Below are 23830 nucleotides of genomic sequence, written 5' to 3' on the forward strand. Positions count from 1 at the left end.
GTATAGCATTGTGCTCGGATAAGATGCTTGATATGATTTCAATTTTCTTAAAGTTACTGAGGTTGGATTTGTAGTCCAGGATTGGTCAATCTTAGAGAATGTTCCATGTGCACTTGAGAAGAATGTGTATTCTGTTGCTTTTGGACGGAATGTCCTATAAATATCTTTTAATTCCATCTGGTCTAATGCTTCACTCAGGGCCTGTGTTTCATTGTTTTTCTGTCTGGATGATCTGTTCATTGCTGTAAGTGGGGTGTTCAAATCCCCCACTATGGTTGTGTTATTGTGGTTTTGTCCTTTTAAGGTGGATAGCAGTTGCCTTACATATTGTGGTGAACCTATGTTGGGTGTGTAGATATTTAAAATTGTAATATCTTCTTCTTGGATTGATCCTTTGATCATTAGGTAGTGACCTTCTTTGTCTCTTAAAATATTCTTCATTTTAAAGTCTATTTTCTCTGATATGAGTATTTCTACTGCAGCTTTCTTTGGATCCCCGTTTGCATGAAATATTTTCTTCCATCCTCTCACTTTCAATTTGTATGTGTCGCTAGAAGAGAAGTGGGTCTCTTGAAGACAGCATATATATGGGTCTTGGTTTTGTATCCATTCAGCCAGTCTATGTCTTTTGGTTGGGGCATTTAGTCCATTCACATTTAAGGTAATTATTGATATGTATGTTCTTATTGCCATTTTATTAATTGCTTTGGATTTGTTTTTGTTGCTCTTTTTTCTTCCCTTCTTGTTCTCTCCTCTTCTGGTTTGATGACTATCTTTAGTGTTGTATTTGAGGTGATTTTTCTTTGTGTATCAATTGTAGAGTTTTGGTTTGCAGTTATTCTGAAGTTTTGATATAAGATTCTGTATATATATATGTGTATATATATATATGTGTGTGTGTGTATATATATATATATATATATATATATATATATATATATATATGAGATTGTTTTAAGTTGTTGTTCTCTTAATTGCAAGTGCATCTCCAGTGTCCTGCATTCATACCCTCCTCTTCCCATGATTTCAGATTTTGGTGGCATAATTGTGCTTGGATGATTTTGTATCTTTACTGTATATATACCTTTACTGGTGAACTTTGTCATTTGTGGTATTTTTGTTTCCTGTTGCAGCCTTTTCTTTTCTGCCTAGAGAAGTTCTTTTAGTATTTGTTGTAAGGCTGGTTTAGTGTTGCTGAATTCTCTCAGCTTTTGCTTATCTGTGAAGCTTTTGATTTCTCCTTCAAATCTGAATGAGAGCCTTGGTGGTAAAGCAATCTTGGTTGGAGGTTTTCTCCTTTCATCATGTTAAGTATATCATGCCACTCCCTTCTGGCCTGCAGAGTTTCTGCCAATAACCTTATTGGGTTCCCTTGTATGTGATTTGTATCATTTCCCTAGCTTCTTTCAATATTTTCTCTTAGTCTTTAATTTTGGTCAGTCTCCATTTCCCCCAGTCCCATGGAGCTCCTGTGCACAAGCCCCACTGGCCTTCAATCCCAGATGCTCCAGGGGCTCTTTCTCCCAGTGCCAGATCCCCACACGTGAGAGTTTGATATGGGGCTCAGGACTCTCACTCCTGTAGGTGAATCTCTGTGAACCAGTTAGTTTCCAGTCTGTGGAGCTTCCCACCCAGGAGGTATGGGGATGTTTATATCATGGCATGGCCCCTCCTACCTCTTGATGTGTCCTCCTCTATTTCTTCTGGAGTAGGGTATCTTTTTTAAGGTTTCCAGTCCATTTGGGTGAAGAATGTGCAGTCTTTAGTTGTGAATTTTGTTGTTTTTAGGAGAGAAGTTGAGCTCCAGTCCTTCTATTCTGCCATCTTAATCCCGACCCCCAAGTCCTAGCTTTCTATTTGTATTTTTTCTTTTTTAGCATGGAAAATGTTTTCATTTATTTTTGTTCTCTCATTTTCCTTCAACAGTCTCTCACAGTTTTTAGTGTACATGTTTTACCTCCTTGGTAAAATTTATTTCTAAGTATGTTTTTTTTTCTTGTTTTATTATTTTAATTTTTTTTCCACTGTACAGCATGGGAACCAAGTTACTCTTTCATGTATACATTTTTTCCCCACCATTTGTTCTGTTGCAATATAAGTATCTAGACATAGTTCTTGATGCTACTCAGCAGGATCTCCTTGTAAATCCATTCCAAGTTGTATCCAATAACCCCAAGTTCCCAATCCCTCCCACTCCCTCCCTCTCCCCCTGGGCAGCCACAGGTCTATTCTCCAAGTCCATGATTTGCTTTTCTGCAGAAAGGTTCATTTGTGCTGTATATTAGATACCAGATATGAGTGATATCATATGGTATTCGTCTTTGTCTTTCTCACTTATGTCACTCAGGATGAGAGTCTCCAGTTCCATCGTGTTGGTGCAAATGGCATTATGTTGTTCTTTTCTATGGCTGAGGAGTATTCCATTGTGTATATATACCACTTCTTCCTAATCCAATCATCTGTCAACGGACTTGGGTTGTTTCCATGTCTTGGCTATTGTGAATAGAGCTGCAGTGAACATGCGGGTGCATGTGTCTTTTTTAAGGAAACTTTTGTCCTGATATATGTCCAAGAGTGGGATTGCATGGTCATGTGGTAGTTCTATGGATGGATTTCTAAGGTATCTCCAAACTGTTCTCCATAGTGGCTGTACCAATTTACATTCCCACCAACAGGGCGAGAGGGTTCCCTTTTCTCCCCACCCGCTCAAGCGCTTGTTATTTGTGGACTTATTCATGATGGCCATTCTGACTGGTGTGAGGTGGTATCTCATGGTAGTTTTGATTTGCATTTCTCTAATAATCAGGGATGTGGAGCATTTTTTTCATGTGCTTGTTGGCCATTTGTATATCTTCCTTGGAGAAATGTCTGTTCAGGTCCTTTGCCCATTTTTCCCTTGGGTGGTTGGCTTTTTTGCTGTTGAGTTGTATAAGTTGCTTGTATATTCTAGAGCTTAAGCCCTTGTCCATTGCCTCATTTGAAACTATTTTCTCCCATTCTGTAAGTTGTCTTCTTGGGTTTTTTTGGGGGGGTTTCCTTTGCTGTGCAACAGCTTGTCAGTTTGATTAGGGCCCATTGGTTTATTTTTGCTCTTATTTCTGTTGCTTTGGGAGACTGACCTGAGGAAATATTCATGAGGTTGATGTCAGAGAGTGTTTTGCCTATGTTCTCTTCCAGGATTTTGATGGTGTCTTGTCTTATATTTAAGTCTTTCAGCCATTTGGAGTTTATTTTTGTGCATGGTGTGAGGGTGTGTTCTAGTTTCATTGCTTTGCAGGCAGCTGTCCAGGTTTCCCAGCAGTGCTTGCTGAATAGACTGTCTTTTTCCCATTTTATGTTCTTGCCTCCCTTGTCAAAGATTAATTGACTGTAGGTGTCAGGGTTTATTTCTGGGTTCTCTATTCTGTTCCATTGGTCTGTCTGTCTGTTTTGGTCCCAGTACCACACTGTCTTGATGACTGTGGCTTTGTAATATTGCCTGAGGTCTGGAAGAGTTATGCCCCCTGCTTGGTTTTTGTTCCCCAGGATTGTTTTGGCAATTCTGGGTCTTTTGTGGTTCCATATAGATATTTGGATTGTTTGTTCTAGTTCTATGAAAAATGTCATGGGTAATTGGATAGGGATTGCATTGAATCTGTAGATTGCTTTCGTTGGCATGGCCATTTTTACAATATTGATTTTTCCCAATCCAGGAACATGGAATATCTTTCCATTTCTTTACATCTTCTTTAATTTCTTTGGTTAATGTTCTATAGTTCTCAGCATATAGGTCCTTTACCTCCTTGGTCAGGTGTATTCCCAGGTATTTGATTTTTTGAGGTGCAAGTGTAAGAGGTATTATATTTTTGTATTCCTTTTCTAAAGTTTCATTGTTAGTATACAGAAATGCGACTGATTTCTGAATGTTAATCTTATATCCTGCTACTTTGCTGAATTTATTAATCAGTTCAAGTAGTTTTGGGGTTGAGTCCTTAGGGTTTTCTATGTATAGTATCATGTCGTCTCCATATAGTGACAGTTTTATTTCTTCTCTTCCTATTTGGATGCCTTTTATTTCTTTTATTTTTCTAATTGCTGTGGCTAGCTACGTACTAGCTTTTTAAAATTGCAAAAGAGCATTTTGTAGATTTGGGCTAGTACAATCTACTTTCATGCACGTCTTTATTTTCCACTTTTTTCCACCCATATATTCTTTAAATATTTATTGAGTTCTAAATGTTGCATAATGTAGAATTTCATCACCACCTTGAAATGCCTATTGAGCATTTTGTGCAATTCTTGGAATGCTCCAAAAGCGTGATTTTAATATATTTTCAATAATTCAATGTTACAGGTGTTTTACATTTTTACTTGGTAATTTTCACTATGTTAAAAAATTAATATCATAATACAGATGTATGAACATATTAACAGTGTTTATCTCTGGGTGGCATTGAAATGGTTAGATTATGCAGGGTTTCCTTCCTTTACATTTTTTGTATTTTCCACATTTTATACTATAAGCATATATTTCTTTTATAATTTTTAAATTACTTTTAAACAAAAAGTTTGATAGGATAAAATTTAAAGTTGAGTTATCCAACAGCAAATGTTACTCTTGTGGGTATTTCTGCCCTAGACTCTCTATAGCATTGCAGATCCAAATGAAATGTAATCCTATCCCTTTTCTCCAACTTCTTGTTTTAACGGACATTCTGATGACTTTCTTGAGTTTATCTTACACTTATACTTACCAGTGCTATAAGTGGGAAAAACCACAGCTGGATATATTCCCTACCTGCCTGTTTTATGTTGAGTTCATCCAATTTTAACCCTTTAAGGGCCATGGTCTTCCCAACTTACCCATTATTCAACTTTCCAGAAGAAATGGGTGATAGCTCCCTCTTAATTATACCCTGGAGTGTATTGGCAGTTAAATATATTTCCATTCTATTAAAAGTTCTTCAGCTTTTAGTAGAGTAGTATAATTGTTTTATGATATTCACAGGAGACTTTAAAAATTATTTAACACATGTTTGGAAATCTTAGGACATTTAATTAATTTTTCACTGTCTTGACAGTGATAAGACAGTAGAGATTCTTGGAGTGCATGTATTAATAGGCCCCTGAGATTATGTATGAATTCACCCAAAGGCAACAATGTAATTGAAGCTAATTTCTCTTTATTTATTTGTTTTTAATTTTATTGAAGTATAGTTTATTTACAATGTCGTGTTAGTGTGGGAGAGAGTGCACACTTTTTCAGATTATTTCCCTTTAGAGATTATAGTAAAATACTTAATATAGTTCCCTGTGCTGTACAATAGGTCCTTGTTGGTTATCTACTTTATATATAGTAGTGTGTATATGTTAATCACAGCCTCCTGATTTATCTCTCCCCTCAACCTTTCCCCTTTGATAACCATAGTTTATTTTTCATGTTATAGGTCTATTTCTGTTTTGTAAAAAGTTAATTTGTATTTTCTTAAGATTCTACATATAGATGATGTGTATTTGTCTTTCTCTGTCAGGCTTACTATTCCATTATGTGATATATATATATCTTCTTTATCCATTCATCTGTTGATGAGCATCATTTTGGTTGCTTCCATTGTCTTCCATTTTGTTGCTTACTATTCCATTATGTGATATATATATATCTTCTTTATCCATTCATCTGTTGATGAGCATCATTTTGGTTGCTTCCATTGTCTTGACTACTGTAAATGGTGCTGCAGTGAACACTGAGGTGCGTGTATCCTTTTGAATTAGAGCTTTTGTATTTTGCTAATATATGCCCAGGAATGGGATTGCAGGATCATATGGTAGCTCTTTTTTTTTTTTTTTTTTTTTGGTGTTTTTGCCATTTCTTGGGCTGCTCCTGCGGCATATGGAGGTTCCCAGGCTAGGGGTCAAATCGGAGCTGTAGCCACCGGCCTACACCAGAGCCACAGCAATGCAGGATCCGAGCCGCATCTGCAACCTACACCACAGCTCCCGGCAACACTGGATCATTAACCCACTGAGCAAGGGCAGGGATAGAACCCGCAACCTCATGGTTCCTAGTCGGATTCCTTAACCACTGTGCCATGATGGGAACTCCCCTGGTAGCTCCTTTTTTAGTTTTTTTTTCTACTGTTTTATTTTTATAGAGCAGCACCTACAGCATAAGGAAGTTCCCAGGTTAGGGGTTGAATCAGAACTGCAGATGCTGTCCTACACCACTGCCACTACAATGCCAGATCCAAGCCATATCTGTGACCTATGCCACAGCTTGCAGCAATACCAGGTCTTTAACCCACTGAGTGAGGCCAGGGACTGAACCTGCATCTCATGGATACTAGTTGGGTTCTTAACCCACTGAATCACAATGGGAACTCCTGTTTTTAGCTTCTTAAAGAACTTCCATATTTTTCTCCATAATGACTGTACGAATTTATGTTCCCACCAACAGTGTAGGAGGGTTATTTTTTCTCTACACTTTCTTTAGCATTTGTTATTTGTAAACTTTTTGATGATAGCCTTTCTGACCAGAGTGAGGTGACACCTCATTGTAGTTTTATTTGCCTTTCTCTGATAATTAGTGATGTTGAACGTATTTTCATGTGCCTGTTTGCTATCTCTATGTCTTCTCTGGAGAAATGACTAACCAATTACCTGCCCCTGCCTAAGCCAGCCATCCCCCATGCACCCTACATCCAATGAAGTGTGCAGAGTATTGACAGAGTGTATGGTCATGGGCAGAGTGAGAGTGGCCAGGCTCAGACTGGGGCTTCTGCTTATGGCACTCCTCTCACTTCCACAGATTTAGTCAACTCAAACTACTGTTGTAACACTTTCAAGTATCTCTTCCCAGAATACCTCAGCCACCTCCAATACAGTAAATGCCACCACCAAGGCAAATGACGATGCTCTAAAGTCAAAAGCCAGGCTCTTCATAATCTCGGTCTCCCATCCATATCTCTACTGTCAAGAGATTCATGGCAACAAACATCAATACTTCCCCATCCTCTAAATCCAATTCAAATGGCATCTGAACATCCAGTGAAACAAGGGGAAAAAACATATCTTCATTGAATGAATCTGCTAATTCCTTCCACACCTTATTGGCATAAAATGTTGAAGATCCCAAATTTGATCGGTTCAAAGAGCATGTGAAGGATTTGACTAGATAATGAATGACAATACTAAATCTGCTGGACTTCCCTGTATAAGACGGAGGCAGAAAACATCCATAATTAGTTAAGAGATGATTTCCTTAAATGTGGATTAAGAAATATAGACACATAAAACTCTACCTTGAAAACAAGATTACAAGTTGAGAACGCACAGAAAATCCCACACAGGACGCACAGTGAATGACATACAAGAGGGACACGGCAAGACACATATTCATCAACTGACAAGAATAAATACAAAGAAAAATACATTAAAAGCCACAAGGGAAAAACAACAAATAACATACAATAGAAACACCATAGTACACAGTGAATGACATACAAGAGGGACACGGCAAGACACATATTCATCAACTGACAAGAATAAATACAAAGAAAAATACATTAAAAGCCACAAGGGAAAAACAACAAATAACATACAATAGAAACACCATAGTATATCAGCTGATTTTTTTAGCAGAAACTTTGCAAGCCAGAAAGGAGTGGCAAGATATATTCAGGGTGATGAAGGGGAAGAGCTTACAACCAAGAACATTCTACTCTCCTTCAGATACAATGGAGAAGTCAAAAGCTTTTCAGACAAGCAAAAGCTAAAAGAATTCAGTACCACCAAATCAGCTTTATAACAAATGCTGCAGGAGCTTCCCTAGGTTGAAATAAAAGGCAACAACTAAAAACAATAAAATTACAAACGGGAAGCTCACTAGTAAAGGCAAATATACAGTAAAGGTGGGAAATCATGAGCACACAAATATGATATCAATACTAGCAATCATGAGAAGAGGAGAGTATAAGTGCAGGATATTGAAAAGGCACTTGAAATTAATATACCAGCAACTTAAAATGATTTTGCATATATACAATGGTATGTCAAAATTTCATGGCAAACAAAAAATGAAAAATGTACAATAGACACAAACATTAAAAAAAGAAAAGCAATCCAAATACTACACTAAATATAGTAATCGAATTCCAAGAGAACAAAAAAGGGAAGTGGGGGGGAAGTCCATCAATAACAAGTCTAAAATAATTAAGAAAATGGCAATAAGTACATATATATGTATAGACAGACAGATAGATAGATACATGGATAATTACCCTGAGTGAAAATGCTCCAACCAAAACACATAGACTGGCTGAATGGCTATAAAAACAAGGCCTATATATATGCTGTGTATAAGAGACCCACTTCAGATCTAGGAACACACACTCAGACTGAATATAAGGGAATATAAGAAGATATTCCAGGCAAACAGAAATCAAAAGTAAGCTGGAGAAGCAATACTTATATCAGACAAAATAGACTTTAAAATAAAGAATCTTAAAAGAGACAAAAGATGCTCACTACATAATGATCAAGGGATCGATCCAAGAAAAAGATATAAAAATTTTAGGTATATGTGCACCCAACGTAGGAGCAGCACATTATCAAGGAAACTGCTAACCACCATTATAGAAGAAATTCACTGTAATTCAATAATAACGGAGGACTTTAACTTGCATATGGACAGTTCATCCAAAAAGAAAATCAGTAATGAAACACAGGCCTTAAATGGTACATGAGATCAGAGAGACTTAACTGATATTTATAGAACATTCCATCTGAAAGCAGTAGAATACACATTTTTCTCAAGGGCACATGGAACATTCTCTAAGATAGATTAAATCTTGGGTCATAAATCAAGCCTCAGTAAATTTAAGAAAATTGGAATCATATCAAGCATTTTTTCCCAACCACAACTCTATGAGACTAGAAATCAACTACAAGGAAAAAACTGCCAAAAAATACAAATATGTGGAGGCCAAACAATATGCTACTAAACTACCAATGGATCACTGAAGAAATCAAAGAGGAAATAAAAAAAATACCTAGAGACAAATCACAGCTAAGATACTATGATCCAAAACCTATGTGACATAGCAAAAGCAGTTCTTGAGAGGGAAGTTTATAGTGATAAAAATCTTATCTCAGGAAACAAGAAAAATCTCAAATAAACAACCTAACCTTACACCTAAATCATCTAGAGAAGGAAGAAAAGATAAAGCCCAAAATTAGTAGAAGGAAAGAAATCATAAATATCAGAGCAGAAAAAAAATGAAATAGAAGTGTGGAAAATAATAGAAAAGATCAATGAAACTAAAGCAAGTTCTTTGAAAAAATCAACAAAATTGATAAACCTTTAGCCTGACTAATCCAGAAAAAAAGGGGGAGGATTCAACTGAATAATGGAAAAGGAGAAATTACACCAGACAGAACAGAAATGCAGAGGATTATAAGAGACTACTAAAAGGAACTATATGGCAATAAATGGACAACTTAGAAGAAATAGACAAATTCTTAGGAAGGTACAACATTCCAAGCCTGAACCAGGAAAAAACAGAAAATATAAGTAGACCAGTCACAAGTACTGAAATTAAAAATGTGATTAAAAAAACCTAACAAAAAACAAAGTCCAGGACTGGGTGCTTTCACAGCAAATTCTATCAACCACTTTGAGAAGCGTTAACATCTATCCTTCTGAAACGCTCCCCAAAAATGCAGAGGAGGGAATGCTCTCAAGCTTATTTTATGAGACCACAATCACCCTGATACAAAAACAAGACAAAGATAGCACAAAAAAAAGAAAAAGAAAATTACAGGGCAACATAGATGCAAAAATACTCAACAAAATACTAGTAAAGTGAACCCAAAAATACACTGATAAGGATCATACACCATGATCAATTGAGATTTATCCCAGGCTTGCAAGGATTTTTCAATATCTGCAAATCAATCAGAGTGAAACACCATATTAACAAATTGAAGCATAAAAACTATATGATCATCTCAATAGATGAAGAAAATTCTTTTGAAAAAATCCAACACCCATTTCTGATTTAAAAAAATAACCTCTATTAATTGGGCATAGAGGGAACCTACCTCAACATAACAAATGTTATATATGAAAAAACCCACATATAACATCATTCCCAATGGTGAAAAACTGAAAGAATTTCTGCTAAGATCAGGAGCAAGACAAGGGTGTGCACTGTCATCACTTTTATTCAACATAGTCTTGGAAGTCCTAGCTGTGGAATCAGAGAAGAAAAAGAAATAAAAGGAATTCAAATTGGAAAGAAAGAAGTAAAACTATCATTGTCTGCAGATGGCATGATACTATACATAGAAAACCCTAAATATGCTACTAGAAAACTACTAAAGCTCATTATTGAATTTGGTAAAGTTGCAAGATACAAATTTTTTGTTTTTTTAGGGCTGCACTCATGGCATCTCGAGGTTCCCAGGCTAGGAGTTGAATCAGAGCTGTAGCTGCTGGCCTATGCAACAGCCACAGCAACGCCAGATCTGAGATGCATCTGTGACCTACACTGCAGCTCATGGCAACACCAGATCCTTAGGCCAGGGATCAAACCTGCATCTTCATGGATACTAGTCAGGTTCATTAACCCCTTAGCCATGATGGAAACTCCAGCAAGATACAAAATTAAAACAGAAATCACTTGCATTCCTGTACATGAACAATGAAAGGTCAGAAAGAGAAATTAAGGAAACAATGCCATTAATCATCATATCAAAGAGAATGATCTAAAGAGGTTTATCTAGGAACAAACCTACCTAAAGAGTCAAAAGACCTAAACTCTGAACACTATAGAATACTAATGAAGGAAATCAAAGATGACACAAACAGATGGAAAGATATACCATGTTCTTGGACTGGAAGAATCAATATTCTCAAAAGGACTATTCTGCAGATTCAGGGCAATCCTTATTAAATTATCAATGTCAGTTTTCACAGAGCTAGAACATTTTTTAATTTGTATGGAAACACAAAGACCCTGAATAGACAAGGCAATCCTAAGAAAGAAGACAAAACTGGAAGAATCAGGCTCTCTGACTTCAGACTATATTACAAAGGTACAGTCATCAAAACACTATGGTACTGAAAAAAAAACACAGAAATATAGATCAGTGGAATAGCATAGAAAGCCAAGAAATAAACCCACATGCCTATGGTCAGTTAATCTATGACCAAGGAGGTAAGAATGTATAGTGGAAGAAAAATAGTCTTTTCAATAAGTGGTGCTGAGAAAATTGCATAGCTACATGTAAAAGAATGAAATTATAACACTAACACCATACAAAAAATTAACTCAAAATGGATGAAAGGTCCAAATGTAAGACCAGATATTATAAAACTCTTGGAGGAAAACATAGGCCAAACACTCTCTGACATAAACTTTAGCAATATTTTTTTGGATCCACCTCCCAGAGGAATGAAAATAAAAACAAAAATAAACAAATGGGACCTAATTAAATTTAAAAGTTTTTTCACAGCAAAGGAAACCGTAAACAGAATGAAAACACAAGCCAAAGAATGGGAGAAATATTTGAAAATGAAGGGACTGGCGAGGGATTAATCTCCAAAACATACAAACATATCATGCAACTTTTAATCAAAAAATCAAATAATCCATTTAAGAATGGGCATGAAATCTAAACAGAAATTTCTCTAAAAAATACGGACACATGGGAAAAAAGCACATGAAAATATGCTCAACATCACCAATTATTAGAGAAATGGAAATCAAAACTACAATGAGGTGCCACCTTACACCAGCCAGAATAGCCATCATCAAAAAGTCTACAAACAGAGTTTCTATCATGGTGCAGCAGAAACAAATCTGACTAGGAACCATGAGGTTGTGGGTTCAACATATGGCTTTGCTCAGTGGGTTAAGGATCTGGCATTGCCGAGAGCTGCAGTATAGGTCGCAGACATGGTTCAGATCCTGTGTTGTTGTGCTATGGCATAGCCCAGCAGCTAGAGCTCCAGTTCGACCCCTATCCTGGGAACATCCATATGCTGCATGTGCAGCCCTAAAAAGACCAAAAAAAAAAAAAAAAAAAGATACACACACCCGTATTTTCATTACAGCACTATTCACAATAGCCAAGACATGGAAACAACGTAAATGCCCAGTGAAAAATAAATGGATTAAGAAGATGTGGTATATATACACAATGGAATACTACTCAGCCATAAAAATGAACAAAATAATGCCACTTGCAGCAACATGGATGGAACTAGAGACTCTCATACTGGGTGAAGTAAGTCAGAAAGAGAAAGGCAAATATCATATGATATCACTTATATCTGGAATCTAATATACGGCGCAAATGAACCTTTCCACAGAAAAGAAAATCATGGACATGGAGAACAGACTTGCAGTTGACAAGGGGGAGGGAGAGGGAGTGGGATAGGACTAGGAATTTGGGGTTAATAGATGCTAACTATTGCCTTTGGAATGGATTAGCAATGAGATCCTGCTGTATAGCACTGGGAACCATGTCTGGTCACTTGTGATGGAGCATGATAATATGAGAAAAAATAATTGTATACATGTATGTGTGACTGGGTCACCTTGCTGTGCAGTAGAAAATTGACAGAACACTGTAAACCAGCAATAACAGAAACAATAAAAATCATTATAAAATTATAATGTCACTTATATCTGGAATCTTATATCACTTATAATATCACTTATATCTGGAATATGACACAAATGAAGCTTTCCACAGAAAAGAAAATCATGAACATGGAGAACAGATTTGTGGTTGCCAAGGGGGAGAGGCAGGGAGTGGGATGGACTGGGCATTTGGGGTTAGTAGATGCAAACTATTGCATATGGAATGGATAAGCAATGAGATCCTGCTGTATAGTACAGGGAACTATATCTAGTCATGTGTGATGGAACATGATGGAGGATAATGTGAGAAAAAGAATGTGTGTGTGTGTATACATATATATGTGTGTGTGTAAGACTGGATCGCTTTGATGTACAGCAGAAATTGATCGAACTTTGTAAATAAAGGATAACAGAACAAATAAAAACATAAAAGAAAATTACTTAAACATAAGCACTGTGATACTGCAACAGTCAACCTGATAACAGAGACAGCTACTAAGGGACTAGTAATGGGTGCAATAGGCTGGACAAAGGGGTGATTCATCCCCCAGGCAGGACAGAGTGAGATGGCATGAGATTTCATCACTCTACTCAGATCAGTGCACAATTTAAAACTTATGAATATCTTATTTCTGAAGTTTTCCATTTAATATTTTTGGACCGTGGTTAACATGGGTAACTGAAACCATGAATAGTGAGACTGTGATAAGGAGCAAATACGGTACATAGACTTTCCTGTATAAAATTTGGATTACATTATATGTAGTCTATATCCTTTCTTTCCTCTTTTAGCTAAAATTATATTGTGAGCATTTCCCACATCTTAAAATTTTCAAGACTATGATTTTTTTTGGTGTAAATGTGATAACTATTTTTCAGTCAGCATTTATGTGTGTCTTTTTTCCTATCAATGTTATTTTTAAGCTTAATATACGTCCTTAAAACTCATCTCCAACTAATCCTCCATATAAACTATATCTAAACCTCTGATGACACTTTTTCTTTTTTCATCTGATAAATACCTGAATCTTTTAAAAGAAGATGGTAATGGAAACAGAAAGCGATGAGAGAAAATGGAGATAATAATGGGAAATAACCACTAAGACTGCTATGATTTGGGAGTTGTTATTATCCACTTGAAGCCCTGAATGAATGTATAACAATAATGGCAATATTTGTAATGATGATATAAAAAAGATTTTGATTTGCTCCTTTTAAAAATACATTTTTGACATCCTCAAAAAAAAATAAAATGTCCATTGTTAATATCTTGTTGCTAAGAAAAAGCCTGTTTGGAGTATTTACGTGCTATCTGTTGTCAATCCTCTCTTTTCTCATTCTCTATCTTCCTGAAGTCATGGAAATAAAGAAGAGTTCTCTTGCAGAGGAATACAACTTGCTGTGGATTGGTTTCTAGATAAAGGCCATAAAGACATTACTGTATTTGTGCCTGCATGGAGAAAGGAGCAATCCCGCCCTGATGCACCAATTACAGGTACTACTTTAAATAAGAAATTTCTTCTCATTCAGAGGCAAAGCTGGCAAGATAGTTTGAGGAGTGCTTGATGGTCTCAAGTTAGATAATTGCTGTTCAAAATTTACTTAGTATGGGAGTTCCCGTCGTGGTGCAGCGGTTAATGAGTCCGACTAGGAACCATGAGGTTGCAGATTTGATCCCTGGCCTTGCTCAGTGGGTTAGGGATCCGGCGTTGCCGTGAGCTGTGGTGTAGGTTGTAGACACGGCTCGGATCCCGTGTTGTTGTGGCTCTGATGTAGGCCAGCGGCTACAGCTCCAATTTGACCCTTAGCCTGGGTATCTCCATATGCCGCAGGAGCGGCCCAAGAAATGGCAAAAAGACAAAAAAAAAAAAAAAGAAATTTACTTAGTATACTTAAAATGTCTTTTATTAAGTTTATTTTTAAGCATACTTTTCCTAATCCAAGTAAACTATCACTCACTGTGCTGTGGTATATGGTAATTAAATAGAGACAACTTCAATTTCAAGCAAAGAATAAAGCACGCTATTGAAAAAAAATTGTTTTTCTAATCAACCATAGACTTCATACTAAAGGAGGATGAATCTGGTTATGAACATGACTGAGTTTTCCAAAAATCTAACGAAACCTTAGTAGACAATTAATCTCATTCTGCATTGGATAAGTGATTGTGGGATTTGCAAATTAAGAGGTAGAATAGAAAAAGAGAAGAGTCCCATAGCAGTCAGGGCTAACTTATCCATAAGGCACAGTAGGCCCTGTGCCTAGGGCCATGATAGATACTTTTAGGGTCCCATGTAAATGTTTTGATTTTATTTTCTTTTAACATAAGGAGGAAAAATTGAATATAACAATGAATGTATAATAATGCACTGAACTAGACTATTTGAGTTTGTGCCTAAAATCCACAAAAGTCATAATGTGACCCTATTGGCAGGAGGATCACAACATTCACTTATAATAGTATATGAAGCTAGATTTTTATATCATTTGAGAGAATATTACCCCAGTCCTCTGAGTATTTATGTTGCCTCATGTGCAAAATCAGAAGGTTTAGTGAATGGCTGTCAGTACTGTGTTGTAAAGCCTCAGTCTGAGAGTGGATTCTGGCCTTGCTCGAGTCCAGCCTGCAAGCTTTCTTTCCAGGTAATTAGGAGACTAAATGGAAAGAGGGTCAGTACTCACATTCTACAGATTAAATTTTTTCCTTAGTTGTGGCTTTCCTTCCAACAGAAGGCAAAATGTAAGTCTCTTGGAGTTCCTGTTTTGGTGCAATGGTAATGAACCTGACTAGTAACCATAAGGATGTAGGTTCAGTCACTGGCCTTGCTCAGTGCATTAATAATCTGGCATTGCCATGAGCTGTGGAGTAGGTCACAGACATGGCTCGGATCCCACGTTGCTGTGGCTGTGGTGTTGGCCTACAGCTGCAGCTCCAATTTGACCCCTAGTCTGGGAACTTCCATCTGCCACAGGTACAGCCATGGAAAGCTAAAAAAAAAAAAAAAATTTAAGCCCCTAGAAAGGATGCTTTGCTCTCCTGGCAGACACATCCTTAGCATACTGCCCTGGTTTCTTCAGCATCCAAAAGCTGGTGGTTTAGCCAAAGGGCCAAACAACCCTCAAGAATGCTAGAATATCACTGTTATTTCTCAATCTACATGGTAGGTTTTAAAACTTAGAAGTTATCAGAAAGAAAATTGGAGTGCAAAGGGGAAGGTAACTTGCTTAAAGTCACAACCCAAATTCATGCTATAGCCAGGAATAGAGGCCATTCTCTGTCTAAGAGCAAATAATATAGTACCAACTTTTAATCTAGTACCAACTTTTGTATTTGTAATATAAGGATAATGCTATTAATTTCCAAATATGATTTCTACTCTGTGATATATAATCCATGTTTTGACAGATCAAGATATCCTACGTAAACTGGAAAAGGAAAAGATTCTTGTCTTCACACCATCCCGAAGGGTCCAGGGCAGGAGAGTTGTTTGCTATGATGATCGGTTCATAGTCAAGCTGGCTTTTGATTCTGATGGCATCATTGTATCCAATGATAACTATCGAGACCTTCAAGTAGAAAAGCCAGAATGGAAGAAGTTTATAGAGGAGCGGTTGCTGATGTATTCTTTTGTGAATGACAAGTACGTTTCTTTCCAATAGGAATAGAAAATCCAAGTTACCACTAGAAATAGATTTCATCTCATTTCAATAAACATTTACCAGACACTTAAAATATACCGTGAATTGTGCTGGTTGCCAAGGGGATAAAATGCTGAAGGAGAAACGAGACTCACCTTTAAAAGGCTCAAAGTGTACTGGAGAAGAGAGAGAGATTAACACAATGTGTCATAATAAGTGCTATGGTTAGAATTTTTTAATTGATTATCTATGTGAAATGATAGGAAAAGGCCTCACAGAGGAGATAATATATGACATGAAATTTACAGACAGAGGAAAGGGGGCTGCTGGATATTAAAGGTAAAGGGGATATCATGAATAAAGCTATAAGGATATGAAAGTAGATTGCATGTTGGGGGAAACAGCAGGCATGCCAGTATGGCTAGAATATATAATCGATGGAAAAATGGAGTGCAGGAAAAAATCCTTTTTTGTGTGTGTTCAAGTGGGAACAGAGGGAAGAACTGTTGACCTAGCAGAAGACAGACTTGAGGTAGGAAGGACAATTAGAAGGCTGTGACAACAGTATAGGCAAGAGGCAATGAATTTTTAAACTCCTGATAAGGGGTAGTAGGGACAGAATGGAAGACATTTATCTCTTGCTTGCTCGCTTTCAGATTTATGCCTCCAGATGATCCTTTAGGACGCCATGGCCCAAGCCTTGAAAATTTCTTAAGAAAGAGACCCGTTGTTCCTGAGCACAAGAAGCAGCCATGCCCTTATGGTGAGTTCTGTACTAAGAGAAACATAGGAATTCTGAATATATTTCTCTTCAAAGTTTCCCTTTCAAAGGGAAAAATCCTGACTTGTCCACCTCCTGTGAGTTAAAGTTTGTGTCTTCATGTATTCTCAGTTAGGCATTTAAAGAAACATCCTAGAAACTGCATGAGGAGAAAGTAACCAGAATTGAAGAATAATTATCACTAGTTAAAATGACGCATATGTTTTATCTGCCTCTGTCCTGAGCAGTGCTGCTGGGGGCATGGAAGTATAGAAACCCACTTGGCCTATGGAAGCAAAAAGGGAAATGCCAAATTGGGTTTGGCACCAAGAAGGATGTGTCAGTCAGGGAGGTGACTACACCCTCTGTCAGTTAATAATACCTTTTCTTCCAACTGTACTTTCCACTTTTCTTCCAAACTTTATTTTCAGTTCCTCTTTGAAAATACAATTTTCTAGAGTGTTTTCATGCTTACCCAAAGTCCCTCTGATACAAAGTTCTCAGCTTAACAGTGATACATTGGCTGCCTGGCCTGAGGCTACTTTGGATGTTCACTCTTTTTGGATAATCATTTGTGTATAGGACGTCTTGGTTTTTGTTCTCAATTATCATTTATTTACATCATGGAGTATTTCTTATTCATTATCTTCATTTAATCCTCACAATGACCCAATAATAAAGGCACTATTTTGAACCCTGTTTACAGAATAGGAAAATGAGGCACAGAAAGCAAAATCACTTACCAAGGCCACATGGCCAGTAAGTGACATAGCTGGAATTAACAATCAGGTCTGACTGGCCTCTAAGCCATACTCTAAGTCATACTGCACCATGCTGTCTGCTGTTACTCTACACTGCCTCGGCATGCAGGTTACGCCTAAGCAAAGTTGTGAATTACAGGAAAATGAAGGCTGTTCAATGGCTCAGCTTTTAGCTTTCACACTGCAATTTCTTCCCCAGCCTTCCACTATTTCTTCTCCCCTCACAGTGTGTGATTCCACAGTAGTATTGTCTTCTCTTATCTTTATGAACAGTTAATTTCCACCTTAACCCCAAACAGTAAAATTCTAACCTGAGTGACCAGATTGTTACAAGTTTCTGGCACAGAGAGTTGCACTACTATGAGAGAGAGTCTTACCCCAAGGCATTATTTTTCAGGCAAAAAATGCACCTATGGTCACAAGTGCAAATACTACCATCCAGAGCGGGCCAACCAACCCCAGCGTTCAGTGGCTGATGAGCTCCGTATCAGTGCCAAACTGTCCACAGTGAAAACCATGAGCGAAGGCACTCTGGCCAAGTGTGGCACAGGGCTGTCCAGTGCCAAAGGTGAGATAACCTCAGAAGTCAAACGTGTGGCCCCCAAGCGCCAATCGGATCCCAGCATCCGGTCCGTTGCTGTGGAGCCTGAGGAATGGCTGTCCATTGCTCGTAAGCCTGAGGCCAGTTCTGTCCCCTCACTTGTGACGGCTCTAAGTGTCCCCACAATCCCACCCCCCAAAAGCCATGCAGTGGGTGCACTCAACACTCGTTCAGCTAGTAGCCCGGTGCCAGGATCCTCTCATTTCTCCCACCAGAAGTCCTCATTGGAGCACATGACTAGCATGCAGTATCCCCCCATCCTGGTTACCAATAGCCATGGGACCCCTATTAGCTATGCTGAGCAATACCCAAAGTTTGAGTCCTTGGGGGACCATGGCTACTATTCAGTGTTAGGTGACTTCTCCAAACTAAGCATCAATAGCATGCATAATCGAGATTACTACATGGCTGAAGCAGACCGAGGGTTGTATGCCCGGAATCCCAGCCTCTGTCCTGATAATCGTATGAGCCATACCAGGAACGACAACTATTCTTCTTACAACAACCTGTATTTGGCTGTAGCTGATACTCACTCTGAAGGCAATTTGAAGCTGCATCGCTCAGCCTCTCAGAACCATCTTCAGCCTTTTCCTCACGGTTACCATGAAGCCTTAACGCGAGTGCAGAGCTATGGCCCAGAGGATTCTAAGCAAGCCCCCCACAAGCAGTCAGTCCCCCACTTAGTTCTGCATGCTCAGCACCCAGCAACTGGAGCACGCTCCAGCTGTCCTGGAGACTATCCCATGCTTCCCAATGTCCATCCTGGAGCAACCCCCCAGCCAGGACGTGCCCTAGTGATGACTCGGATGGACAGCATTTCTGATTCCCGCCTATATGAGAGCAATCCCATGAGGCAAAGACGCCCTCCCCTCTGCCGGGAACAACATGCCAGCTGGGACCCACTGCCCTGTGCAACCGACTCCTATGGATATCACTCCTATCCCTTGAGTAACAGCCTCATGCAACCATGCTATGAGCCAGTCATGGTACGGAGCGTGCCTGAAAAGATGGAGCAGCTTTGGAGGAATCCTTGGGTTGGAATGTGCAATGATTCCAGGGAGCATGTGATCCCAGAGCACCAGTATCAGACCTACAAGAACCTCTGCAATATTTTCCCTTCAAACATCGTCCTTGCAGTGATGGAGAAGAATCCCCACACAGCAGATGCCCAGCAACTGGCAGCCTTGATTGTTTCTAAGCTTAGGGCTGCACGTTGACATGACATGGGATTTATTTCTTTATATAAATATACATATGAATAACAATAATGCACTAATACTATGATAATAGTAACTAATAATTTTGTGCTGCGCTTTACAAGTTACAGAGTGTTTATGTCATTGAAGTGCGTAACAACTCTGTGAGGTAAGTCTTACTAATGTCTTATTTTCTAGACAAGGAAACTGAAGCTCAGAGAGATTAAGTGACTTGCCAAAGGCATACTGCTAGCAAGTGACCACGTCAAGACTCACACCCAAGTCTCTGACTCCAAGTCCTATGTCCTTTTGTACTGCACCATGCAGGTAATGGAGGACAATACCCAGGGGGAAGGCCTAAATACAGGAAACCCCAAGGGATTCCATTACCAACTTAGTCACACATTCTATATTACAAAGTATTGAGGATATATCTAATTTAGAGAGAAACAACATTAGAATCAATCCATATGTTGAATTAACCTTTTAGGATTTTTTTATAGGAATATTTGAAGCTATTCATAAGTTAAATGCATACTTTATTGCATGGATATCCCATTATTTAATATCTTTATTAACTGAGCTATAGGGTCACATTGAAGCTTCTTCAGCTATATTTCAAACTTATTGTTAGTAGTTATATTGCATGTATGACTGTATGTATTTAGTTTGAGTTGTGTGTGTATGTGTGTGTCTCTATACAACTTTTATATAGTGATGATAAGAAGATAGGCTCTGCACAGTCCTTAGTCTATAGCTGCATAAATCACAAATCTGACTTGATGATTTTTATGTCACATTTCACAACCAGTTTTAAAAGTGAAACTACATCCTAATATTTGAGCACTGCTTTCTTAAACACCAGAGCAAACTAGCTCTATTTCTTTTGCACTTTTTACTTGTCAACTTTTATTGACAGTTCTCAGCATTTAAGTATCTTCACCTCAGTAAATTAAGGATCAGTTTCCAGGCTTCTGCAGAGATGCTGATGGATAAGCTCAAGTTCCAATCTTAATAGGTGTGTGCTAGAGAAGCACAGAAGAGTTTGACTAGGACCAAGGGATTTACTACCAGAAACTGCTTCCCTTAATGCTGGGAGAAATGGCCAAACTCATTTGGCATTAGATGAGGAACACAAAAGCTGCACTCAAGAAGGGACTAATGGATGCTCTTTGGAATTCTGACCTATGCAGTGTTGAACATCACAGGATGAAATGTAATGGAGGACAATGCACAGCCATGTAATCCATTTTCTCCTGCCATCCACCCTTTGGGCAATAAGGTTGATCATTGGTGGAGCAGAACTTTTTTAGGAACAAAATAAGGGGATATCTAGGTAGAAAAAGGCAGCTTCCAGAAGGAGATGCTACATCTTTGCTAATAGCTGGCTCAGTTACACACTTCAAATGCACTCAAAGAGGGTGCACTTGATGTTAGATTATTCTTAAACGCATTACTAAAGAAGGCAGGACTTTGGGTTGACGGCACCATTTGTGCTATTTGTATTTTGCTCAGGGTGGGAACCTTTGTAGCAAATGCCTCTAGAAAAGGCATTTATTGTTTTTGTTTTATTAACAGCCTCACTAAATGAACCCCTTTTTGAATCCATGGTATATTTCATCATTTTGAACCATGATCAGCTCACTATTTCTTGAGCTGAAACTTGCTAATTTCTATGGTCGTTTTTTTATGAAAGTTGAGAAGGCCTGGTCTTGGCCTTTGTTTCTTCATGAGAAGGTGTGACACTGCCTATAAATGTTTCTTACTGTGAAACACTCCAAATGTGAGACTGTAGTCAGGGTTGTTTCTGGTGGTTTGATAATGGCTTACATGCTGCTTTCTGGCTTTGTGTCTGTCTCTGTCCTAATTGATCAAAACTGCATCTCAGTGTTTCTCTTCAGTTGACCACAGTTCACATTCATCTCCTACTCTCTGATCTCTCCATCCCCCAGCATACTGAGGTGTAAAGGTACATTTTGTCAGGTAGCTCCATAAGGAGTGAAGTGCTTGCTATTTCATACAAACACCATTTTATACCTTCAACTCTTTGGACCTTCTAAATCTGTTGCACGTCTAAATCAGGGTATTTGATAATCTTAGATGATTCTACTGCCTTTGTGCTAGTTAGTTCATCTTCCTACCAAAATCGTGAATGGCACCGCAGTATCCACTAGCTACACAATTAACAGTTAAGCGCAACATTAATCTTGTCAGAGGTACTTCATCTTTTAGTACTCAAAAAAATTGTAAGTCCCTCCCGATACAGAAGATACTTTTAAGGCAGCATGTGTATTTCTTATTTCTTAAAAACAATTGTCATTCTTCTCATAAAATGTGTATGAATCAAAGCGGCTAGGAGCAATGCCTCAAATAACCAGAAATGACCTTCTGTTGATACAAATTGTATCTCTTTTTTTTCTTGATTATATAGAAACAAATGTACAAAACTCATCTTAAACTAGGTTTGGTACTGACTTTTCACTACGATGTTTGTGGCACTGTGTGTCACAAGGGAGTAACCCAGGGTTCATGAGGGAGCTTTTATTTCCAAAGGGCAGTGGTTTATAGACAAAGACAATTTTTCAAGGCTTCTTTATTACTATGTGCAACAGTTATTGTGTGTAAGGTTTCAAGCATTATATTGCATACATTTCTCTTCAGCCTATTAAATTTAACATGTCCTTGCAAAAGAGATTTTGTGTAAAAAAATTGTGTTAGTGGTTCATCTGCAAGAATCTATAAATGGAGTTGTACAGTTATGAATGCATTCTGTTTACATTGAGGTCTGCGTAATTCTTGACTTTTTCATTTTGTCTGTAAATATAGAACAGCAAATACAAAGAAACGCTGGAATCCCTTTGGTTCCCTTGATAATAAAATCAAGCTTCCTTCCTGGGGCTAAGTGTGTGTCCTTCAGGATACTTACCTCCAAGCACTAAACAGGGGTTACTGCACAGTGTCTTGTGTGATTTTCAAGAAGTGTATTTTGCAAGAGGTGCTTTAATTCTTTCATTGAGTTTCTGAACTCATAGCAAGTCTGTGTCTATTAAGGCCTTAGATTTTGTAGATTTTTGTGAATTTTTTTTTCTGATTTTGTTATTGTTGTTATTTTCATTTCTACCTGAAGTGGGACTGTGGAGTGGCACGGTCAATCCAGGTCACAATTTCCGTAAGACAGCTCAAAGGAAAAGGAACCTTTTCAAAGGTAACATACAGTTACTGCACTCTCTCAAGGTGCAAGATACAGAAGGAAGGATGACCGATGCCTATGGAAATGGTATAGAAAAGTTTTTTTCTTCTAAGTAATGGTATATATATGTGTGTGTGTGTGAATTCTCTCTCTCTCTCTGTGCAAGTTTCCAGGAGAATACTTCTAAACCCATTTTTTCTATTTTAGAATAAATGATCTTTATACAGTAATTTACATACTGATATCCATTAACCTTTGGTACTGGGTTTTCTTCTAATATAGAAGAGTTCATTTTGAAAGGCACTTAGTTACCATTAAGTATGGGACTTTGTACAAACACCCTTTTTGAGGGCCAACAATTTCAATACACTTTGTTTAATTCTGTGAAACAGATATGGAACTGCACAGGGAAAATAATGTCAACCTGTCCAAAGAGCCCAGCTCAGGTCTCCTTCCAACCCTTCTCTGCCTTCCCCTGGTTTGCTTCTCCTCAGATCTGACATTGAGGAGTGCATAATCTTCAAGTGAAATAACACTACACATACTTTTCATTGGAAATCAAACCAGTATATTTTGGGAACCTGCTTGTCTCAGTAGTTGATGCCAAAAGACTTAGCATAGTCCGTTATCTATCATAGTGTAGCTAGCTATATGCATAGGTAGATTGACTACTTTTAGCCCTGTTTTGTATATCATTGAGCTATAGTAGTTTTCTTTATCCATTTGTGGGATTAAATAATACTGCTTAATGGTTGTAAACTTTCATAATATCTCTTTGGGTTTTTTGTTTGACCCAAACATAATGTAAGTCTCAATGACAAAATACACAAAGCCAATCAAAGGTGAGTGAAAATATATCCTGTCCCCAGTTTTGTCTGTCCCTAAAATGCATGTGCAATGCTTTGCAATATGTTCTCACTATCATGAATGTGCTATGATTACTTCATGAGGTTTTACTTTGTTTCACCTATAATCATGATGGGAAATGCTGTTATCTTTGACAACAATGAATTGTAACCACACTTAATTACTGCATAAACTTTTTGTTTACTAACCA

The 23830-nt window shown here is 37.9% G+C and overlaps 1 protein-coding gene across 5 annotated transcripts in view; it reads left to right on the plus strand.

Annotated features, from left to right (window-relative positions):
* ZC3H12B (zinc finger CCCH-type containing 12B) overlaps nucleotides 1-23830 on the plus strand; it is a 518944-nt gene extending 495114 nt beyond the window's left edge. For 4 of the 5 annotated variants that reach the window (XM_085007254.1, XM_085007255.1, XM_085007253.1 and 1 more), the window contains 5 exons: nucleotides 13982-14121; nucleotides 16033-16267; nucleotides 16922-17028; nucleotides 18184-18354; nucleotides 19782-23830. In XM_085007254.1, coding sequence (XP_084863380.1) covers nucleotides 13982-14121; nucleotides 16033-16267; nucleotides 16922-17028; nucleotides 18184-18354; nucleotides 19782-19810 — 682 coding nt within the window. In that variant the 3' untranslated portion in view covers nucleotides 19811-23830. Of the gene's footprint in view, nucleotides 1-13981; nucleotides 14122-16032; nucleotides 16268-16921; nucleotides 17029-18183; nucleotides 19733-19781 lie in introns of those variants that run through there. The other variant, XM_003360341.5, reaches the window with a different exon arrangement.

The sequence above is a fragment of the Sus scrofa genome, chromosome X (assembly GCF_054392235.1).
Source record: "Sus scrofa isolate SSC_HxYL_T2T_F1_AM1 chromosome X, Sscrofa_HxYL_maternal_Yorkshire_Landrace_v2.0, whole genome shotgun sequence".
NCBI classification, from domain to species: domain Eukaryota; kingdom Metazoa; phylum Chordata; class Mammalia; order Artiodactyla; family Suidae; genus Sus; species Sus scrofa.